Source organism: Hyperolius riggenbachi, chromosome 6, assembly GCF_040937935.1.
Source record: "Hyperolius riggenbachi isolate aHypRig1 chromosome 6, aHypRig1.pri, whole genome shotgun sequence".
NCBI lineage: Eukaryota > Metazoa > Chordata > Amphibia > Anura > Hyperoliidae > Hyperolius > Hyperolius riggenbachi.
Genome location: NC_090651.1, coordinates 268848334 through 268867696, shown reverse-complemented (window position 1 = coordinate 268867696; position 19363 = coordinate 268848334). Strand labels below are relative to the sequence as shown.

General features: G+C 39.4%; 1 protein-coding gene across 1 annotated transcript in view; it reads left to right on the top strand.

The window, feature by feature from the left end:
* The window catches only part of ZBTB16 (zinc finger and BTB domain containing 16), a 187351-nt gene extending 179832 nt beyond the window's left edge, over nucleotides 1–7519 (top strand). Inside the window, exons 6-7 of the mRNA XM_068242792.1 lie at nucleotides 6183–6350; nucleotides 7040–7519. Of these exons, the coding sequence (XP_068098893.1) occupies nucleotides 6183–6350; nucleotides 7040–7269 (398 nt within the window). The 3' untranslated portion in view covers nucleotides 7270–7519. The remainder of the gene's footprint in view (nucleotides 1–6182; nucleotides 6351–7039) is intronic.
* The last annotated feature ends 11844 nt before the right edge of the window (nucleotides 7520–19363 follow it).

The following is a 19363-nucleotide window of genomic DNA, read 5'->3' as shown; positions in this document are numbered from 1 at the left end:
CCATGCTGGGTGGGAGAAATTTCTATGTAAATGGTCAATTGTGTGTAAAACAAATCAAACAATTGTCATTTACAGAGATATTTCTCCCACTTAGCATGGGTATGTGTAAAAATACACCCCAAAACACATTATACTACTTCTCCTGAGTACGGCGGTACCACATGTGTGGCACTTTTTTACACCCTAAGTACGCTAAGGGGCCCAAAGTCCAATGAGTACCTTTAGGATTTCACAGGTCATTTTGCGACATTTGGTTTCAAGACTACTCCTCACGGTTTAGGGCCCCTAAAATGCCAGGGCAGTATAGTAACCCCACAAATGACCCCATTCTAGAAAGAAGGCACCCAAAGGTATTCCGTTAGGAGTATGGTGAGTTCATAGAAGATTTTATTTTTTGTCAAAAGTTAGCGGAAAATTGATTTTTATTGTTTTTTTCACAAAGTGTCATTTTCCACTAACTTGTGACAAAAAATAAAATCTTCTATGAACTCACCATACTCCTAACGGAATACCTTGGGGTGTCTTCTTTCTAAAATGGGGTCATTTGTGGGGTTCCTATACTGAACTGGCATTTTAGGGGCCCTAAACCGTGAGGAGTAGTCTGGAAATCAAATTTCGCAAAATGACCTGTGAAATCCTAAAGGTACTCATTGGACTTTGGGCCCTTTAGCGCAGTTAGGGTGCAAAAAAGTGCCACACATGTGGTATTGCCATACTCGGGAGAAGTAGTACAATGTGTTTTGGGGTGTATTTTTACACATACCCATGCTGGGTGGGAGAAATACCTCTGTAAATGACAATCTTTTGATTTTTTTACACACAATTGTCCATTTACAGAGTTATTTCTCCCACCCAGCATGGGTATGTGTAAAAATACACCCCAAAACACATTCTACTACTTCTCTTGAGTACGGCAATACCACATGTGTGGCACTTTTTTGCAGCCTAACTGCGCTAAGGGGCCCAAAGTCCAATGAGCACTTTTAGGCTTTACAGGGGTGCTTACAAATTAGCACCCCCCAAAATGCGAGGACAGTAAACACACCCCACAAATGACCCCATTTTGGAAAGTAGACACTTCAAGGTATTCAGAGAGGGGCATGGTGAGTCCGTGGCAGATTTCATTTTTTTTTGTCGCAAGTTAGAAGAAATGAATTCTTTTTTTTTTTTTCTTTTTTTTGTCACAAAGTGTCATTTTCCGCTTACTTGTGACAAAAAATAATATCTTCTATGAACTCACTATGCCTCTCTTTTTGCACCATAGTTTGTAAACGCTATAACTTTTACCCAAACCAATAAATATACACTGAATGGGTTTTTTTTTTATCAAAAACATGTTTGTCCACATTTTTCGCGCTGCATGTATACAGAAATTTTACTTTATTTGAAAATTGTCAGCACAGAAAGTTAAAAAAATCATTTTTTTGCCAAAATTCATGTCTTTTTTGATGAATATAATAAAAAGTAAAAATCGCAGGAGCAATCAAATAGCACCAAAAGAAAGCTTTATTAGTGACAAGAAAAGGAGCCAAAATTCATTTAGGTGGTAGGTTGTATGAGCGAGCAATAAACCGTGAAAGCTGCAGTGGTCTGAGTGGAAAAAAAGTGCCTGGTCCTTAAGGGTTAGAAAGACTGTAGTCCTCAAGTGGTTAAGTTCACCATGACTTTTTCTATACTGTACAGGATTTTGAGTTCTGTGATCTAATTTTACGGTATAAGTAGTTAATAGATACAATATTTTGTGCTGTGTAGTCAGAGGGGGAGCACTGTCAAACTGGATGGAGATGGCCAATGAAATGCCGCCAAGTTCTCTTTGCATTCAACTGTAATACACGTTGTATATGCAGCTTATAACTGGACCAATTATATTTTGACAAAGTGCATTTGACTGGTCAATTTCCACGCTGCTTAAAATTTGTATTTAATCAGTGTTATGGCTAGCAAACCAGTATTCGTAGGTATCCGAATATGTGTACTTTATGGGTTATCAATACTTTGCTAGTTGCATGTGTTATGTTATGAAGTTAAGCTGTATACGGATGTGACATTGTTACGGTCAGACTGAGCAATGACACATATTTATTTGAAGCATTCCTGAGGGGGGAATAAAGGATTAACAGATAAACTTGCCTCAGCCATGTATAAATACCTCCCAACTTTTTGAGTTAAGAAAAAGGGACTCTTTAAAGAGACTCCGTAACAAAAATTTCCGTTTTTTTTCCATCCTACAAGTTCCAAAATCTATTCTAATGTGCTCGGGCTTACTGCAGCACATTCTACTATCACCATCTCTGTAATAAATCAACTTTTCTCTCTCTTGTCAGACTTGTCAGCCTGTGTCTGGAAGGCTGCCAAGTTCTTCAGAGTTATGGTTCTGTGATGCATCTCCCCCCTCCTGGCCCCTTTATGCACACTGCCTGTGTGTTATTTAGATTAGTGCAGCTTCTCTCTGCTCTATTATCTTTTACAAGCTGGATAAATCCTCCTCTGAGCTGGCTGGGCTTTCACATACTGAGGAATTACATACAGGCAGAGCTGTCTGCACTCTGCAGGAAGAAACAGCCTGACACTTCAGTGGAAGATAGCTGCAGGGGGAAAGAAACACACAAATGATCTCTTGAGATAAAAAGGAAGGCTGTATACAGCCTGCTTGTGTATGAATGTATTTTCTATGTGTGGACATACTGTACATCAACCTACTTCCTGTTTTGGTGGCCATTTTGTTTGTTTATAAACAAACTTTTTAAAACTGTTTTTAACCACTTTTAATGCGGCGGAGAGCGGCGAAATTGTGACAGAGGGGAATAGGAGATGTCCCCTAACGCACTGGTATGTTTACTTTTGTGCGATTTTAACAATACAGATTCTCTTTAAATCTAGCATGTGTACAGATCTTTATTCCGGATAAAAGGGACTAGCTGAAGTGGTTTGGGCTGCTTACTATTATTTATTTATATAGCACTGACATATTACGCAGTGTTGTACAGAGTATATTGTCTTGTCACTAACTGTCCTGCAGAGGGGCTTACAATCTAGTCCTTACCATAGTCCTATGTCTATTTATGTATCGTGTAGTGCATGTATCATAGTCTAGGGCCAAATTAGGGAGAAGCCAATTAAATTGTGTTTTTGGGATGTGGGAGGAAACTGGAGTACCTTGAGGAAACACACGCAGACACAGGGAAAACATAGGGTGAAAGCGCTAAACACTATATGCCACCGTACTGCCCTGCTATTCCCAACATTAGGTGGTCCACTAACTGCTCTCACTCTCCAAAGGAATAATCAAATGCTCATTCATATCTTTAATTTCCGATGTGGTCCTTTTCGCAGTGTTCCCCAACCCTGTCTCAAGGCCCACCAACAGTGCATGTTTTGTGAAAATCCCCAGAGGTAAGTAATCAGCTCTGCTGAGACACTAATTACCTCACCTGTGCATGTGTGTGGGTTCCTGCAAAACATGCACCGTTGGTGGTCCTTGAGGACAGGGATGGGGAACTTGTCCTATAGGATGCAAATTCTGATGGGTTGCAAACGATGCTTGTAATTGCATCCACAGCGTGCGCTTTCCCCTTTACACCCGAACCCTGCTTCGCAAATCTACTCTGCACTTTACTGTATGTAACTACACTTACCTCCTGTCCTCACTTCTATCTAACCTGTAGCTTGTCAGCAGCTGCTGCACCACAAGCCCCAGCATGATGACAGATAACAGTGACAGCCAGCAGAAGGGCACCCCTTGTAGGAGAGTGTGTTAGATGTCCCCTAACACACTGGTATGTTTACTTTTGAGCAATTTTACTTTTGAGCGATTTTAACAATAAAGATTCTCTTTAAGATACGCCCCTGCCATGCCACACCCCTATTCATGTATGTCACGCATATACATACAGTACATAAGTAAAATATGTTTATCATTCAAACCACACTGGTCCTTCCTATGATCACCAGTCTTATTTCATAACAGTTAAAAGTAAGAAATCTATTAATTTAAAGTATGAGAATAAAGTTTTTAAAGTCAATTTAAAACCTAAATTGAGGGGAAAAAATACATATATTTACATAAATCTGTACATTGGTAATGAAAAGGGCATACATTAGGAAGAGAGAGGGACAGAGGGATTTGGTTCCCAAAGAGGGACTGTCCTGCCGAAAAAAAACAGCTGGGAGCTATGCGTGCATAAGCTCTTCTGTGTCCAGCCTCTCCCTCCATCTTGTCGCTGTAGCCCCTGGTTTTGGCTCTGACTGAGACCCATCAGCCCAGCGCATGTGCAGTCCACTCTGTGAGCCCCTGTGTTTTATGCACAGCTGTTGGGGAGCACAGCTATGTGGCAGAGACTGTCCAGGGCATGTGTAGTTCAAAACCGATTGGGAGAGCATACAGCAGCAAGACTGGGGGGGTCAGACAAGAGTAAGGAGCTTGGAGTTGTCAGGAGAGCCTATACTTTTTTTTTTTTTTTTTGTGTGTGTGATAAGTATATCGGTTATCCCTTTTTTCCCCGCAAGTTTACTTTAAGAGCCACCTAAATAGTGGGACTGACTCTTCTTCGGGATTGGTTGCTAAAAGCTAACATTCTACTTTTATTCTTACACATCAGGAGGTGTCTATAGCCATCCCTTCATCCCTCCAGGAGAGTGAACATACCACTTGGCTGACATAAATAGACATGTTCATGTCTGTCTATAATTATTGGTGTACAGGTCACGCATTGCACAGTCTACAAATATTTACAAAACGTCTGTGCCTAGTAATAAGGTGCTGATGGAATTGTACAAATGTCGTAGTTTTTGTGGAATGAGTGTATAAGTAAGATGTCCTAAAGACCTGACACCAGAAATGACTGTTGTCGCATCATTCCCTTTGTCACGTAGAAAGAAGTCTATCAAATAAACTGCATAGTTTTGTAAAGAGTAGGAAATTGCTATTTGTATACTCCCTACTGTTTCTCATGGTTTAACTCGATGGACACATGTCTTTTTTCAACCAAAATAACTATGTAACTATGTATTCGTTTTATTTGGAAGCAGCAGTCACTGAAATCTGTCCATCCAGTGGCCTCCTTTCACATTCCAACACAAACTTAGGCTTTAATTCATCAAAGGCTGTTCGGGGGGGGGGGGGGGGGGGGCTAGGGGGGGTGTTGAGTCAGGAAAATACTGCATTCAGTATTGTAGACCTTTCTTTTTTCTTTTTTTATTTTTGTGTTAATTCGTGATTTTTCACAGGTGCAGTAGAGGTTTGGTAATTTACCGAAACCTATGGCCTTTAATTGACAAAAACCTGTTCGGTAACAGGAAAAGAGTGTAGAGCGGTCTGTTTTGTTACGTGCTGTTCAGTGCAGTGAGGGCATTACAATTGTAAGAGGCATCCTCGACATTCCTTTAGAATGTACAAGTTTTTTATACCCCCTCTGCTCTCTCTGAATCTGTCCATTAGTCTTTAACATTTTATCTAATTGCCACAGCTTAGATGAACTTCCAAGAGACATTACACACGCCATGCTTAGGTGGTTTCCCCACTTGCTCCTCTGCATCTTCAGTGGTTTCCCCACTTGCTCCTCTGCATCTTCAATCAGGAACCTAAAGTGTTAAACATCTGAAGGGCTCCAGGGGAAACATCTTTTGTTCTGCTCTTTCTCCTCCGCTGCCTAGTGGGTAGAAAAGCTCGACTCTCTGGAGAAGGCTTCGGATCCTATCAGCTATAATCAGTGGGACTTGCAGTAGACAAAGGCTGTTTCTATTGGCTCTCTGCTCCTGTCAGTCATAGGTAATCCCTCTCTGCTTCTGTGAGTCATAGCTCCTGCACAGTCTCTGCATTGTTTTTAACATACCAGAGCTGCTGGTAATTATAGAACATGATACTGGGCTTTACCGCATGCTGTAATCTTGATAAATTGACATGTACTGACATTTGTTGAGATGTTTACCGCACAAGTCGTTAATTTCCCTCACTGCTCTGTAATTTCTGCTTACCATACGGTAACAGCCTTGATGAATTGACCTTTTGCAAAATGTTCTCAAAAATCAGCTGTTTTAAGCATTACCGAATGCTGTAATGCTTGATGAATTGAAGCCTTGATGTCTGAAAAGTGGGTGTAAAGAGGAGTTACTTTCTTGAAACTTTTAACATACGGGTTTAGCCAGTACATTTGAAAAGTAAAGGATTTCTATTATTTTTCCAGGCGATCATCCATACGAGTGTGAGTTCTGTGGCAGCTGTTTCCGAGATGAAAGTACGCTGAAGGGCCACAAGCGCATCCATACAGGGGAAAAGCCCTATGAGTGTAATGGCTGTGGCAAGAAATTCAGTCTTAAGCATCAGTTGGAAACACATTACAGAGTTCATACAGGTAAATATATTCAATGTTAATTTCTATGACACAATCTGCTTGGTGAATTAGCTTTTTGTCCCTTATTCCATAGAGGACATGGATGATGCATGGAGGAAAGAAGAATCTACTATCTGTTTAAAAATGGTTCTTCACACTGAGTGGTTAAGATGAGGATTGGGATGTGGGAAGGGGAAACCACTAGACACCAGGGAACTATTAATGGAACAGGGGGACACTAGACACCAGGGACCTGTATAGAGAATGGAGGGGGCCAGTAGACACCCAGGGAAGTCACATTCAGAACATTTATATTGGGTTTTTTTTTTCTCCTAGCAGACTCAAAGCGCCAGAGCTGAAGCCACTTGGCAAGCTACTCAGGCAGCCAGGAACATTAGGGAGCCTTGCCTAAAGACAAGTTATTGTTTTACGTACTGGCTTGAGCCTGTATTCAAGGCCCTTTTTGAAGGGCTCAAATCCGATGTCAAAGGCAACAGCCTTACCATTACCAGTATGCTATCCAGCTGGTTCAGCCACCTGTGTATTTGAGTTCGACACCCCTGCCTTAGCATATAATTACCATAGGCACTATAATCTTGCTTTTAACCCAGAGCATATCCTGTCCTGCTTGTTCCAGCTTAGGATGTCAAAATAGATTGAATCATCCTAATGGTGATCACACATTTCTTTTCTCGCCCCATTTTCCTCAGGTGAGAAACCATTTGAGTGCAAACTGTGCCACCAGCGCTCTCGAGATTATTCTGCCATGATCAAACATCTCCGAACCCACAATGGAGCCTCACCCTATCAATGCACCATCTGTCTGGAATACTGTCCCAGCCTATCTGCCATGCAGAAGCACATGAAAAGTCACAAACCTGAGGACATCCCTGCTGACTGGAGAATTGAAAAGACCTATTTGTATTTGTGTTATGTGTAGTCAAATAATTCAGTATGTTTGTGGGGAAGATGATATCCTGATATAGAGAAGGCTGAGCAATACCGCTATGTAAAAAGAAAACAACCCACTTTAAAGCAAAGATATCAAACACATCCAACATTTTTGGCTTTTATTGCAGAATACTTGGTGGTTTTGGACCTCTTATCCAACTGAACACAAGCTTTTTTTTTTTTTTTTTTGTTTTTTTTTTGTTTTTTTTTGTTTTCCTTGCCTCGGCATTCTTTGTGACTTTACTGACATAACTTAAAAATTACATAAAAAACCATCCAGTTATTTATAGCTGTTACTACAATCTTTGGTAGATTTTGAAGAATGTGTATTTTCTTAGAAAAGTGTGAAAACATTCCTTCATAGTAAAGGCCTTGCAAGGGTGTGGTTTGTACATATACCAATAGATTCATTAAATTTGGCTTTTGATGGGGAAAGGAGATCAGTCAACTCTTAATAGTCAAATATTCCTATGTACAGTTGGTGGAACTATTCACAATTTCTGATTTAGTTCATGTTAGATTGACTGTTAGCTATCAGACTTTGATTCCACAAAGATCCTTCGGCCCAAGGCTCCCCCAAGATTTGAAAGCCTTATTTTGGTGGATCCATAGTTTTATATTCCTTTGCTCAATGTGGCTTGGCTCATACCAATAACTAATAGCACAGCCATACTTTCTTAAAACCAATTAAAATAACGGTATTGTGCTCTAGTGTGGAGCATAATCTATCACACCCTCTGGTGGTTTTTTTTATTTTGCATTTTTTTTTTTTACTTAATTTTGTAGCGCTGAAAGGCTTTTAAGCCTTAATTTGTGTAGTTGTATCCAAACTCTTTGTCCACTGCTAGTCTACATATAAACTTCAGGCTGCACATGTGTAATAGTGTAGTTTCCTGATCTATCTCTGTTCAGAGTATATCTCTTTTCACATAAAAGAAAGTCCATGGCTTCTTGTGGTGGCTATACAAATTTTGAAGCTGAGCACTTTGAAATATATTTACTTTCCCTTTGAAAGGAAAATTATTAGCAAATATAGGAACATTAATTGTGATGAGCCTAGCTGAGCTAAGCTGACCTTTATGGAACCCAAATATTGTCATGGGGCCCATATAGGCCTTTTTTGTAAATGGATCGAACAGGTCCTGAGGGTTATCCAAGGAAGGTAGATCAAATGTAATCACATCTGTGGTTAAAACAATTGGTTCTAAGTGAACATTTGATATGCCAGACTTTGCCTACATAAGAGCCACGATTCATGGATGTGTTTGATTAATTTGCTGGTTTTCCTTTCTTCACATCTAAAAAAAATGAATTCCCAGCATCCTCTTGTGAGTCCGTCTAAACCGGAGATGGTTGGGATGCTAAGTCCAGCTTACATGCAACTTTAAAACAGATTGTAAGCACCTTGGAACTGGGGTACTCAATACTCTTCTCAGGTACAACCTGTTTTACGTTTGCATGCAGACTGAAATTGGCAACTCACTGGCCATCTGTAGTAAGACTTTTTTTCACAGAGGTTAGTATGTAATTGGGGGCTGCTTATATGTACATAGTCTGTTTAATTGTGTTATGTTTAGCACATTGTACTTGAATTTTTCTTTTTTGATGACCTCATATTTACCAGTGCCTAATTTTAAGGCATTTTGTTTCCTTAAGACACATTGTATGTAAGGAACGTGCCAAAATAGAGAATAGGCAGGATAAAACATTGTGTCCTTTTGTTTTTCTTTGGTTTTTGTACCAAATATGGTATTCCGTCTAGGGTTGACGTTGCCCTTTTGCATTATGCTTGGGCTTTTTTTTTTTTTTTTTATTTTTTTTTTTATTCATGAAAGCTACCTCTTAACCTGTATGCTGAAAGAGCTGCCTACATCACATTTATCAATGCTTTATAGGTTCCTCTGACAGCGAATGGGTTAATTTTTTATTTTGTTTTGTTTTTTACATTACAGTTCCATGTTAATCTTGTGTTATGCTTAATGCTATCATTTGTTTTCATCTCAGTTTTTTTTTCTTGCCGTTTTTGTTTTTGACTATATGATTTAAGCTGCAATTTATATATAAAAAAAATTAAGCAGTTTAGGAGATATTGTAGATAGCCTTACTAGGGAAAAGCAGAGGAGAAATTTAACCTTCTTTACTAAAAGGTGGAGTTCCCATTTTGACCTCTTTGTCGTACAAAGGGCTAATATATACTGCTGTTTTTGTCTTCTGCCACTTAAATAGAATCTGTCCCAAAGGGGCATGTTGGAATGATCTGGATCATCAGTCTTAAATGGTACCAGTGAAATTTTACCTGTCAGGATAGCTGTTTGTCTTGTTGACTTTTCTTGCATTTCTGTGACCTCAAGGCAACGGGACTTAAGATATGTATACACAGTACACTACTGTTGACTAAATCGAAGATTTGTTATCATTGTAGGTGAGTCTGTGCAGGAATCACCTGGTCATCTGCTGATAACTAGACATCCCCGGTTATATTTTTTCCATTCGTCGTCCCCGCCCCCCGTATTATAAAACGTGTTGTTTAGCAGACAGCCAAGAATACAGGTCTATAGACCGACCACTGAACTATAGTCAATGAAAGCGATCATGAAGGATCATTTGGGCTTTCAGAAATCCTATGTGTACATAACTTAAGTGCTGAGGAGATGTCCTATATGTTAGCTGATTTTTTTATTGATAATTTTTGCAAAATTGTTGTAAATGTTGCTGTCAAAAAATACATCAAGACCTAAAGCCTTTAGGTGGCAGTTATCAGCTGGGAGAGAAAGTCAGCCTTCGAGTACTGGACTTTGGAAAGACAGTAAAGTTTAATAACAGGACAAACGATTCAGGCAGGTAAAATGTTGATCAGCTCAAGAGGAGATTCACATTATTACAAATGCCTCTTAGTGACTGGGTCTTTTTAAAAAGCTGAGAACGGTTTTCTGGTTTATTCAATAAGGTGGTTATGCAAATTTCAGTGACCTATAGCAACCAGTACAATTAAGGGGAGGCAAGTGATGATTACTGATCGCGTGCTATGGATTACTGCACCATGCACTTATATTTGAGCATTCTTATTGAATAAGCACATGTGAGTTGGTTAAATGGATTCCCACGTTTAGCTGTTTTTTATTGTAGTTCTGAGGGGTAGCGGGAGGGTAAGTGAAGGATCTGTGGTTTAAACTTGAAATTGTGAATAGAAAATTAGTTGTTTTTTTTTTTTCCTTAAATTCATAATGTGAAGGTGATGAAAGTATTAAAATATCTTGGCAGATGTACATTATATATATTTTTTGCAGTATGTACCAGATTCATGCAGTATCAATTTTACGCTGGCCAAAATCTTCAAAGCAACATTTTGGATTCTCTCACCAGACACAAATAAGGGATTTAAAAGTTATTCCATAAAAGCAAATACAGCCTTCTGTTTTTTCCTATCCCTTCCCTGAGGTTCTGCTCTGAACTTTCTCCTTCTTGTACATGAGAACTCAAAATACAAATATTGTAAGGGGAGGGACAAATCTTTGCAAAATTGTGATATTTTTGTAATATTTGTTAGTCTTTTTCGTCAGTTTTGGCCCTATATATATTTTTTTGTAATGTGAACAGGACTCTGTGTGTATGTGTACGCGTGTATGCACGCCTGGTCAAGTTGTGCCTTGCGTGTTTAGTTGTATTGAAAGTCATACAGTGTTGTGATTAATCAGAGACTCTGTTTCTCCTTGGTGTGGGAATGTTAACACTGCTTACACTCCCCCCCCCCCCCCCCCTATTTTATGCAACTTCCTGAAACCATATCATAGTTGGTAAATTGTTCTAAGCAATGAAATTTACAATGTGTCTGTCACAAAGTGAAATTAAGAGATCATTTTTAAAACAAATTCAGACCATATCTGAGCTTAAATATGTCCATAGACTTCAAGTAGCCCAAAAAAAACGAAAAATAATTAAACTGAATAGATTGAATAAATTGAATAGATTATTTTCAAAACATTGCAAACAAGCTACAACTCCTTCAAATGGATTGAATATATTTTTTTATTAAGTTGAGTATTAAAAAGAATAGTAGAATCATTTTTTATTAATCAGGAAAATATTAAATATCACAATTGAAGTGTATTTGTTGAAAGCTCCACCTGATGGTTTGACAACAGTTCATAATTGGATAGAAAGTATACATTTAAATGTTCTTAAATCTGTACCCTGCAGAGGTTTGGACAGAGGTGGCATACATTTCTGCATATACCATATTTTTATGAGAAAGGTGGAGATGGTCTGTAAAGCTATTGGCAACATAATGAATATGGAAACTGCTACCGTAAGCTGTCCAGTGGGTTTACAAAATAAAAAAATGTGCATGATATGCAGCATAATGCCGTTGCCTTGACCACTCCATCAGCATAACCGACCACCAGTGATCTCGTAACGTCCCTGGTCTGTCTTTGCAGGCAGTAAAAGAGCATCCCACCCTCGTCCAATGGGTATGTCTAAACCGGAGCATACTTCAAGGCTTGGTTATGTGGGAGCTATGGGGTGCCATGCAGATGGGTCTTATGCAGATCCAGATGCTAGTCAAGGTACAACTGAAGCCTCCTGACATAGGCAAGAGTGTAAAGATGCTGCCATTCAACTTTACACACTGATTTTTCTTTTGTAATCTCACATCCAGGTTACAGGTACTTGAGTCTAGGGCCAACAATATTATTTTTGGTAATTATGTTCACTATAGTCTACTGCAGACCCCAGGATACCTAAGCTCTATACAGTAGAATCTTGTTTATAGTAAACTCTGATATAGTAAACATTTGGATATAGTAAACTTAGTCCTCATGAACCCAGCAACTGTCTACATAAATAAATATACTATACTATATAAATATACAATGTATGACCAATTCTGATATAGTAAACTTATGATATAGTAAACTACTTTTCCTGGTCCCTTGGAGTTTACTATAAAGGGATTCTACTGTATAGCATTACATAAGCCATAAGTAATGCTATGTAGGTGTTGCAAGTTCAAAAATTACATTTATATGTAATAAATTCCAAAATCTCTTCATTTAACCTGTAAACTGTAATGTAGTATGTTATGTTCTCATAAATGCCAACTGCACATTGACAGAGAAAAAAGGCTTATTTCTTCTTTGTGCCTAAAATTTTCATTTTAGTTGAAAAAAAAAATGGAAAGGGGAAAAAAATGCAGTAAACGAGTCCAGCTATAAAATGTGTATTCACTAAGCCTGCTGGAGTAGGTCAGTTGTTCTGACTGTAAGAGCAGTGTGCTTTGGCTGTAGGCTCATAGGTGGCCAGTGGCTAATGTATCTGTAGTCATGGAGTTTGACAAATTTTCATTTTGTCAAATGTTTAAAAAAAAAAATGAATATTTTCAAATTTCGTGCTTTCCCAGATAATTGATAAATTGCCTGTTGCCAGCTCCCTTACACATGCAGTTTTGATGACCATTATTGGCTTACTTAAAGCGAACCTTAAGTCAACAAAAAAAATGAGATTAACTCACCTGGGGCTTCCCTCAGCCCCCAGCAGACGATCGGTGCCCTCGCAGCTCCGCTCCGATGTCCCAGGACCCGCCGGCGACGACTTCCGGTTTCGCCGTCACCGGCCGACAGGCATGGGAACGCGAGTGATTGTTCGCGTTCCCAGCCTGTATATCGCCCCCTATGCTGCTATTAGCAGCATAGGGGGCGATATACAGGCTGGGAACGCGAACAATCACTCGCGTTCCCATGCCTGTCGGCCGGTGACGGCGAAACCGGAAGTCGTCGCCGGCGGGTCCTGGGACATCGGAGCGGAGCTGCGAGGGCACCGATCGTCTGCTGGGGGCTGAGGGAAGCCCCAGGTGAGTAAATCTCATTTTTTTTAGTTGACTTAAGGTTCGCTTTAAGCACTGTGACTTACATTATTTTATTCATCTTTCCAATAACCCCTCAGCCTTTCAGATTGTCTTTCATTAATCAGTCTGTAGAAAGATCATTGTCCACAAATTGATGTTTAATATATTTTATTCATCTCTACTGTGCTTGACACAAATGAATATAATAAAAACCAACAATGAATTGCAAAAGGATATAAACTAAGAAATCTAGATGGCACAGAGAAGGTGATAGATAACAAAAAAATTGCAGTTGTAATACATTTTTAAGACCACAGGCTAAAATAAAATGCCTATGCAATTTATTTTGTATAGAGAGCCATGATGCAAAATAAGGCAAACCAGAGAAGAGAGAAGTGTTCTGAATGAGTTAATATTTTATAATACTGCTGAACTGGAAAGCGTATGCAGATCAGGAATGTTTGATCACCTGATCCATAGATTTGCTCCAGTATTCTAGCCAGGCAACTTGCATTAAAGGGGTATTTTAGCAGCCTTCGTAACTCTCTAATGCAAGGTGTATTTCACTCAAAGCAAATATTTGTTTTTGGTTTCCTTTGGAATGTTTTATGACACTGAAGTTGCCAGATGTGTACCCTGCTATTGCTTGTTCAGATTGCTGCTATTACTCTACTCTCTTTGTTGACTTTGAGTTTCTGTTCTAATGAATGCCACGGTAGGAGAAGGGATGCCCAACAGGAGGTTATTTCATCAAGACAACTGGAGCAAATATGAAGGAGTTGGCTAGAGGATCCAACCAGATTTGATAGATCTACCAACTAATTGGCTGCTTTGGACAGCTGTAACACATTGACCTCATTTTGATGTTCACGTGTCTTGATAAAACATCTTCACATACAAACACCAAAAACTCCACACAGCGGAGGAACAAATAATTCCAACAGGAAGAGCTCCCCAAGTCATGTACACCAGAAAACGTTACATAATGCCAACAGATCCAACCTCTAACTGAATAATCTATTTTAAGTTTACTCAAATTTAATTTTCATACAATATTTGCATATTCATATAGTGTCATGGTTAAATAATCTTCTATGCATTTTGGAATGCATTTATCAATTTGGAATGGTCTCCATTTTAGTAACAAAATATTATGTTTCAAAAGAATTAAATTTAATCGGGAAGCTATGGTTAAAACAGGAAGTTGCTCTTTTTAAGGTTATATTGATGTCTACATGGTGCTGAACTTACTATAAATTTTGTCTATTACAAGTGCCATGCCTGAAAACTCTTGTCCTTCAATGTTATAAATTTCAGAATTCATTTAATTCATGTTACTGATTCAAACGACATAACCCATAGTGCCATCACTGGACATTCCAAAGCAGTTTTGCTGCTGCATTGTCTTTGTTGTACTTCATGCTGTGTTTTGCATGTGCTCTGTAAGAGGCCTGGGTAAACAGCAAATAATCTGTCCGTATCTATTATACTCATGTGTACAATTGTCTTTGCATTATGGACCAACTGCCATGAGGGACCTAGCTTAAAGGCTTTCTTTGCCCTCCCCTTATTTTTTGTTGGTTTTGTTTTTTTTCCTCAATTTTTTTTCGTTACTCTGTTCCTTCTGCTTGCCTCCATGTTTTAACAGCACAAGTGCCAGACGCAAATGCTGTCAAAGTTAAATTAATAGAAAAGAAATTGAGAGGAAATAATAATAAAATAGTGTTTTATGAATGGATAACCGTTTTGTTGCTGGGAGGTGGGTGTCATGTTCATCCCCTCTAGCATTAAAGTGAGTAAGATTTAAGTCTACCTCAGCACCCTCTGCCTAAGTTTAATGGGTGCCCACTGGTTATGTTGCCTAAAATTCTTTGTCCTTTACTTTGTATGTCCCTCCCTTTTTGTGTTTCTTTTCCAGTCCTTATTATATCTTTAGTTTTAAACAGTGGCTCATCTAAGGTACTGAAGTATTCATAAAGCCGAATGTCACAGCAGAGTAAATTTAGACTTAGCTGCATAGTTTTTAGATTGTGGTTCCTACCAGACATGGGTCTACATGGAGTACAACACTCTAAACTTTTTGCTTTCATCAGCTGAACTTGGGCTAGACTGACATAGGCTTCTATCTATATAGTCGCTGTGAGCATAAATTAAATTTGTAGTGTTTTTGTATTTTTTTTTATAAATTGGGTGCTTACCTATAAAGGAAGGAAGGCCTTAAAAAGCCTTCCCTTTCCTCTTACGGTCCCCACATTCCAGCACTTTGGTTGAAGACACCTAATGCGGATCAAACAACCAACTGGTCAAAAACTGCTTCAGGAGCCCTTGAAAGCACTCGTGTCTCCAAGTACTTCCAAAGACGAGCGGCTCCATACTGCACATGCATGAGCATGCTATCACGTGCACTTGTCTGTGTGGTACGGAGCCACCATCTTTGGGAGCACTCGGAGACACAAGTGCTTCCGAAGCCCGTGGCAACAAATTCGAACAGAGTTGACGGTGCTGGAACACAGGGACCATGAGAGGAATGGGAAGGCTCTATAGGACCCAGAGCCTTCTCTCTCCATGGGCAAGAATCTGATTAAAAATAAAATAAGCACTGCAGATTTACTTTAAGCATTTAAAGCACCACTAGGGGTGAAGAGACTTTCTGCTTCCCCTGCCCTTCAGCTTGGGATTACCAAGAACCCCCAATGATTTCAGGCATTTACTCTAATGGAGTTGATTTATAATCATCCATAAATATTATAATCATTCCCAAAGAGTAGAGGAGTAGCAGCTTGCAACTTTTCTTTATTTTGCTAGTACGCCTTATTGCTTTGGGCAACCATATCATTTTTTTCCCTACTGTTTATTTTTTGGGATGTAGTGGAGGAGTAGATTTGTCCTCTCTTCCAAAGTAAAAAAAAGTGATTCAGTAACTCTCTACGAATGATCTGGCTTAGCTTTTACACAGTATAACAAACTGTCCACCAACTTAATACAAAGCTACATATAGAATAATACAATATGTATTGGAGCCCATTTGTCTTCACATAGCCTATGGGTTTCCTGTTATGTGGAGTGACTGCTTGATCCTTAATGGTAGCGTGTATAGTCATATATTCACTTGTAGTGTTTCTTGAAATGATCCAGCCATTGATATCTGGTCAGTCTACTTCAGTGCTCATTGGTAAGTCTTCTGTCATAAAGTGGGCTCCTTCAAGAACAGAACTTAAATTGAGCAAGCAATCTGTGGTGTCAGTCTATTGAAGTCTAGTGTTGTAATATTTACTCCCAATTCCATGTTTTCATTATTGAAGTGAATTGGAAATGTGCTGAGTTGCTGTTTGAGTCATTAGCACTTGCTTTTATGTACAGGGATATTATCCAAAATTACTAATTGCTCCAAAGCCTTTATCAGTCTGGCATTTACATGGAGCAGATCTGAGTTCACACATGTTGTACCAGACGAATATGGCTCCCTGCACTTCCTGATAAAAAGATGGGGCTCCTTCTTTAAACCAGTTATTTGTTATGATCTCTATAGAAAACTGATTCAGTTGTAGATATTTTTAGTGTGTCAAATTTAGAAAACACAATGATGCGGCTGGTAGGTAATGTGTATGTTACCACACTGCCTATTAGAATCTTACAAGATGAGGACATTATCTTCTCCTGTTGGCTCAGCCCTTTGGGAGTGTCCAACCAAAACTGACATTTTTATTAAGACTGGATGTTCACAGGTTGAATCACATAGTGGTTTACTGCAGGGTCTTTAGAGTCTGCAATCAATTTCCAAAATAATTCTAAAGATGGTTTACTGGCTGTACATATGGATTTTCAAACAATTTGATTTTGGAAATGATAGGATGAAGAGAAGTAGAGACATCCTACTGTGTCCACTTCAAATATCCAAACGTTTAGCAAACCTCTTTGTGATTCAAATAATTCATGATCAGCTTTTGGTTGGATTAAAAAAAAAATGAAGGAGGCACTTTTTTGGGAAGGCCGAAGTAATCCAGTGTTTGTATCAGAGTAGTATGTATCGTTCGTTACATCAACACATATAAATGTAACTGCTGGATTTTGCTTTGCTGTAGAATACACAATATCATTTTTGTTATTTTGATAGAAACTAAATAGTACACTGAATGTGGCAAAACTATCTTCTAATACTTTAATGTAATGGACATTGCCAAAACCTTAATGAGCTTCTGCCTTTCTAGTTTCCGTACTGCTTTTTCGTTACTTTGTGTTGCAAAGACTCTTACTTTTTGTTTTGCTGAGCAGATGCAGTAATTTCGAGGGCATAGCTACCTTGCTGACTCTCCCTCTCTCCGTGCCACTCTCTCTCGCCATGCTGTGTAGACAAGCATTTCTTTGTATCTACCGTGTTTCTCATTCTCCTGTTTCTTTTTTTTTTTTTTTCCTTTTGATGGAGAAAAAAAATTTGAATAAAATGCTGCAGGATTTTTTTTCTCTCTACATTGTCACTAAGTGAAGTTTGTGCCTTGTATAGCAAAGAAAATATTTTTTACATCCTACTAACAGTAAAATAAATTTTTTTGTAGTGAACATTTTTTGTATTTTTATTTATAAGTCTCATAAAAAAACAAAAATAGCAAATGTTTGGTTGTATACCTTAAATCTGCAGTTAGAATAAAGTTAATTCCATTGTCATTTTTGTATTTTGAAGTCTGTCTTTTTTTTCTTCCTGGTAAGCAAATGGGTTTATATTGTTTAACCACTTAAGTACCAGCGGTCTCTGCCGCCTTAAGGACCAGGAACCGCTGGTACAATAACAACGGAATCCCGACGAATCGCTGCCTATACCCGCCACAACCGCCATCAGCGTTGCATGCCGGGATCCTGAGGACATCTACTCTCCTGTCTCTATAATGGCAGAGTCATGTGAGCCGTTCAGGAGCCGCTTTCATTGGCTCCTGACCGTGTATCAATGTAAGCCAATGGTAGTTGCTTACATTGATAGACACAGCCAGCAGCCAATGAAATTCGGCTCCTGGCCCGCTCACAGGGCTCTGCCGTCATAGAGACAGGCAATGCAAGTAAGCTGCGATGGGACACCGCGGAGATCCAGCGCCGGGATCGACGAAAACGGCGGATGCGCGCTGCAGCAGTGATTGAAATCTACGCCCTGCCAGCCAGGTAACCACCAAAACAGGGTGTAGATTTCAATCACCTCTGTCCTTAAGTACTTAAGAATCCATAAAGGAAATTTCCACTGTTGGGGAATGCCACAGTGATTTAAAAGTCTGATACGCACATCCAATAGCCCTTTAAAGCCTGCTACTCTCATCCAATTTTGATTGGCCAATTTTACCACTTCCATGGCGTATGAGAGCTTACATAATCTGTTCAAAATATTTAAAGTTTGGGTTCAGAAAGACGTACCTAGCTGCAGTAAGTGATGCCTCAGGATCCTATTGAAACCTTCCTCTGTGATCTGCAGACCCTCCCTTGCAGGGCATGGACCCCTAAATATCGGGACCTCGCTCTCCTTCTCTGATGAGCGTGGCTGTGCAGTGGCCTGTCAAGTGCAGTAGCACATATCCACTTGTCCAGTAGCAGCTCTGGCTTACTGGGCAGGTGCGGCTGCTGCGCAACCACAATACTTGTTGCGGTGCCAGCCCCAATAAGATTGCTGCCAATCCGTTGCAACAATCTTTTGGGGGTTTGCGCTCAGCGTGGGGGGACAGGAGAAAGCCAAGGGAAGCCGCAATAGGATCCTGAGGCTTCCCTTACAGAAGCGAAGTATCTCTTTTTGTACCTGAGCTTTGGCTCGGTTACACCTTAAAATTTGTTGGATCTCTTACCACAAAGAAGCTACCATACTAGTTACCTGGTAGCCATGCTGATCTTTTTGGCTGCAGAAGTGTCTAAATTACACCAGAAACAAGCATGCAGCTAATCTTGTCAGATCTGACAATATCGTCAGTAACGCCTGATCTGCTGCATGCTTGTTCAGGGTCTAAGTATTAGAGGCAGAGTATCAGCAGGACAGCCAGACAACTGGTATTGTGTAAAAAAAAAAGAAAAGTATGGCAGCCTCTATTTATTTTTTTTTTTATTTTTTTTTGTGTGTGGTTGTCCTTTAAACAATGCTGATTGCTGTGCTTTCCAGCTGCCTCTTATGCTTTTAGCCATAGGTCCTGAAGGAGCATGAAGAATGAAGATCAAATGTTTGGCTAAGGGCCCTTTCACATGGTGTCCATTGTGTTGCTTCGCAACGGACAAAATC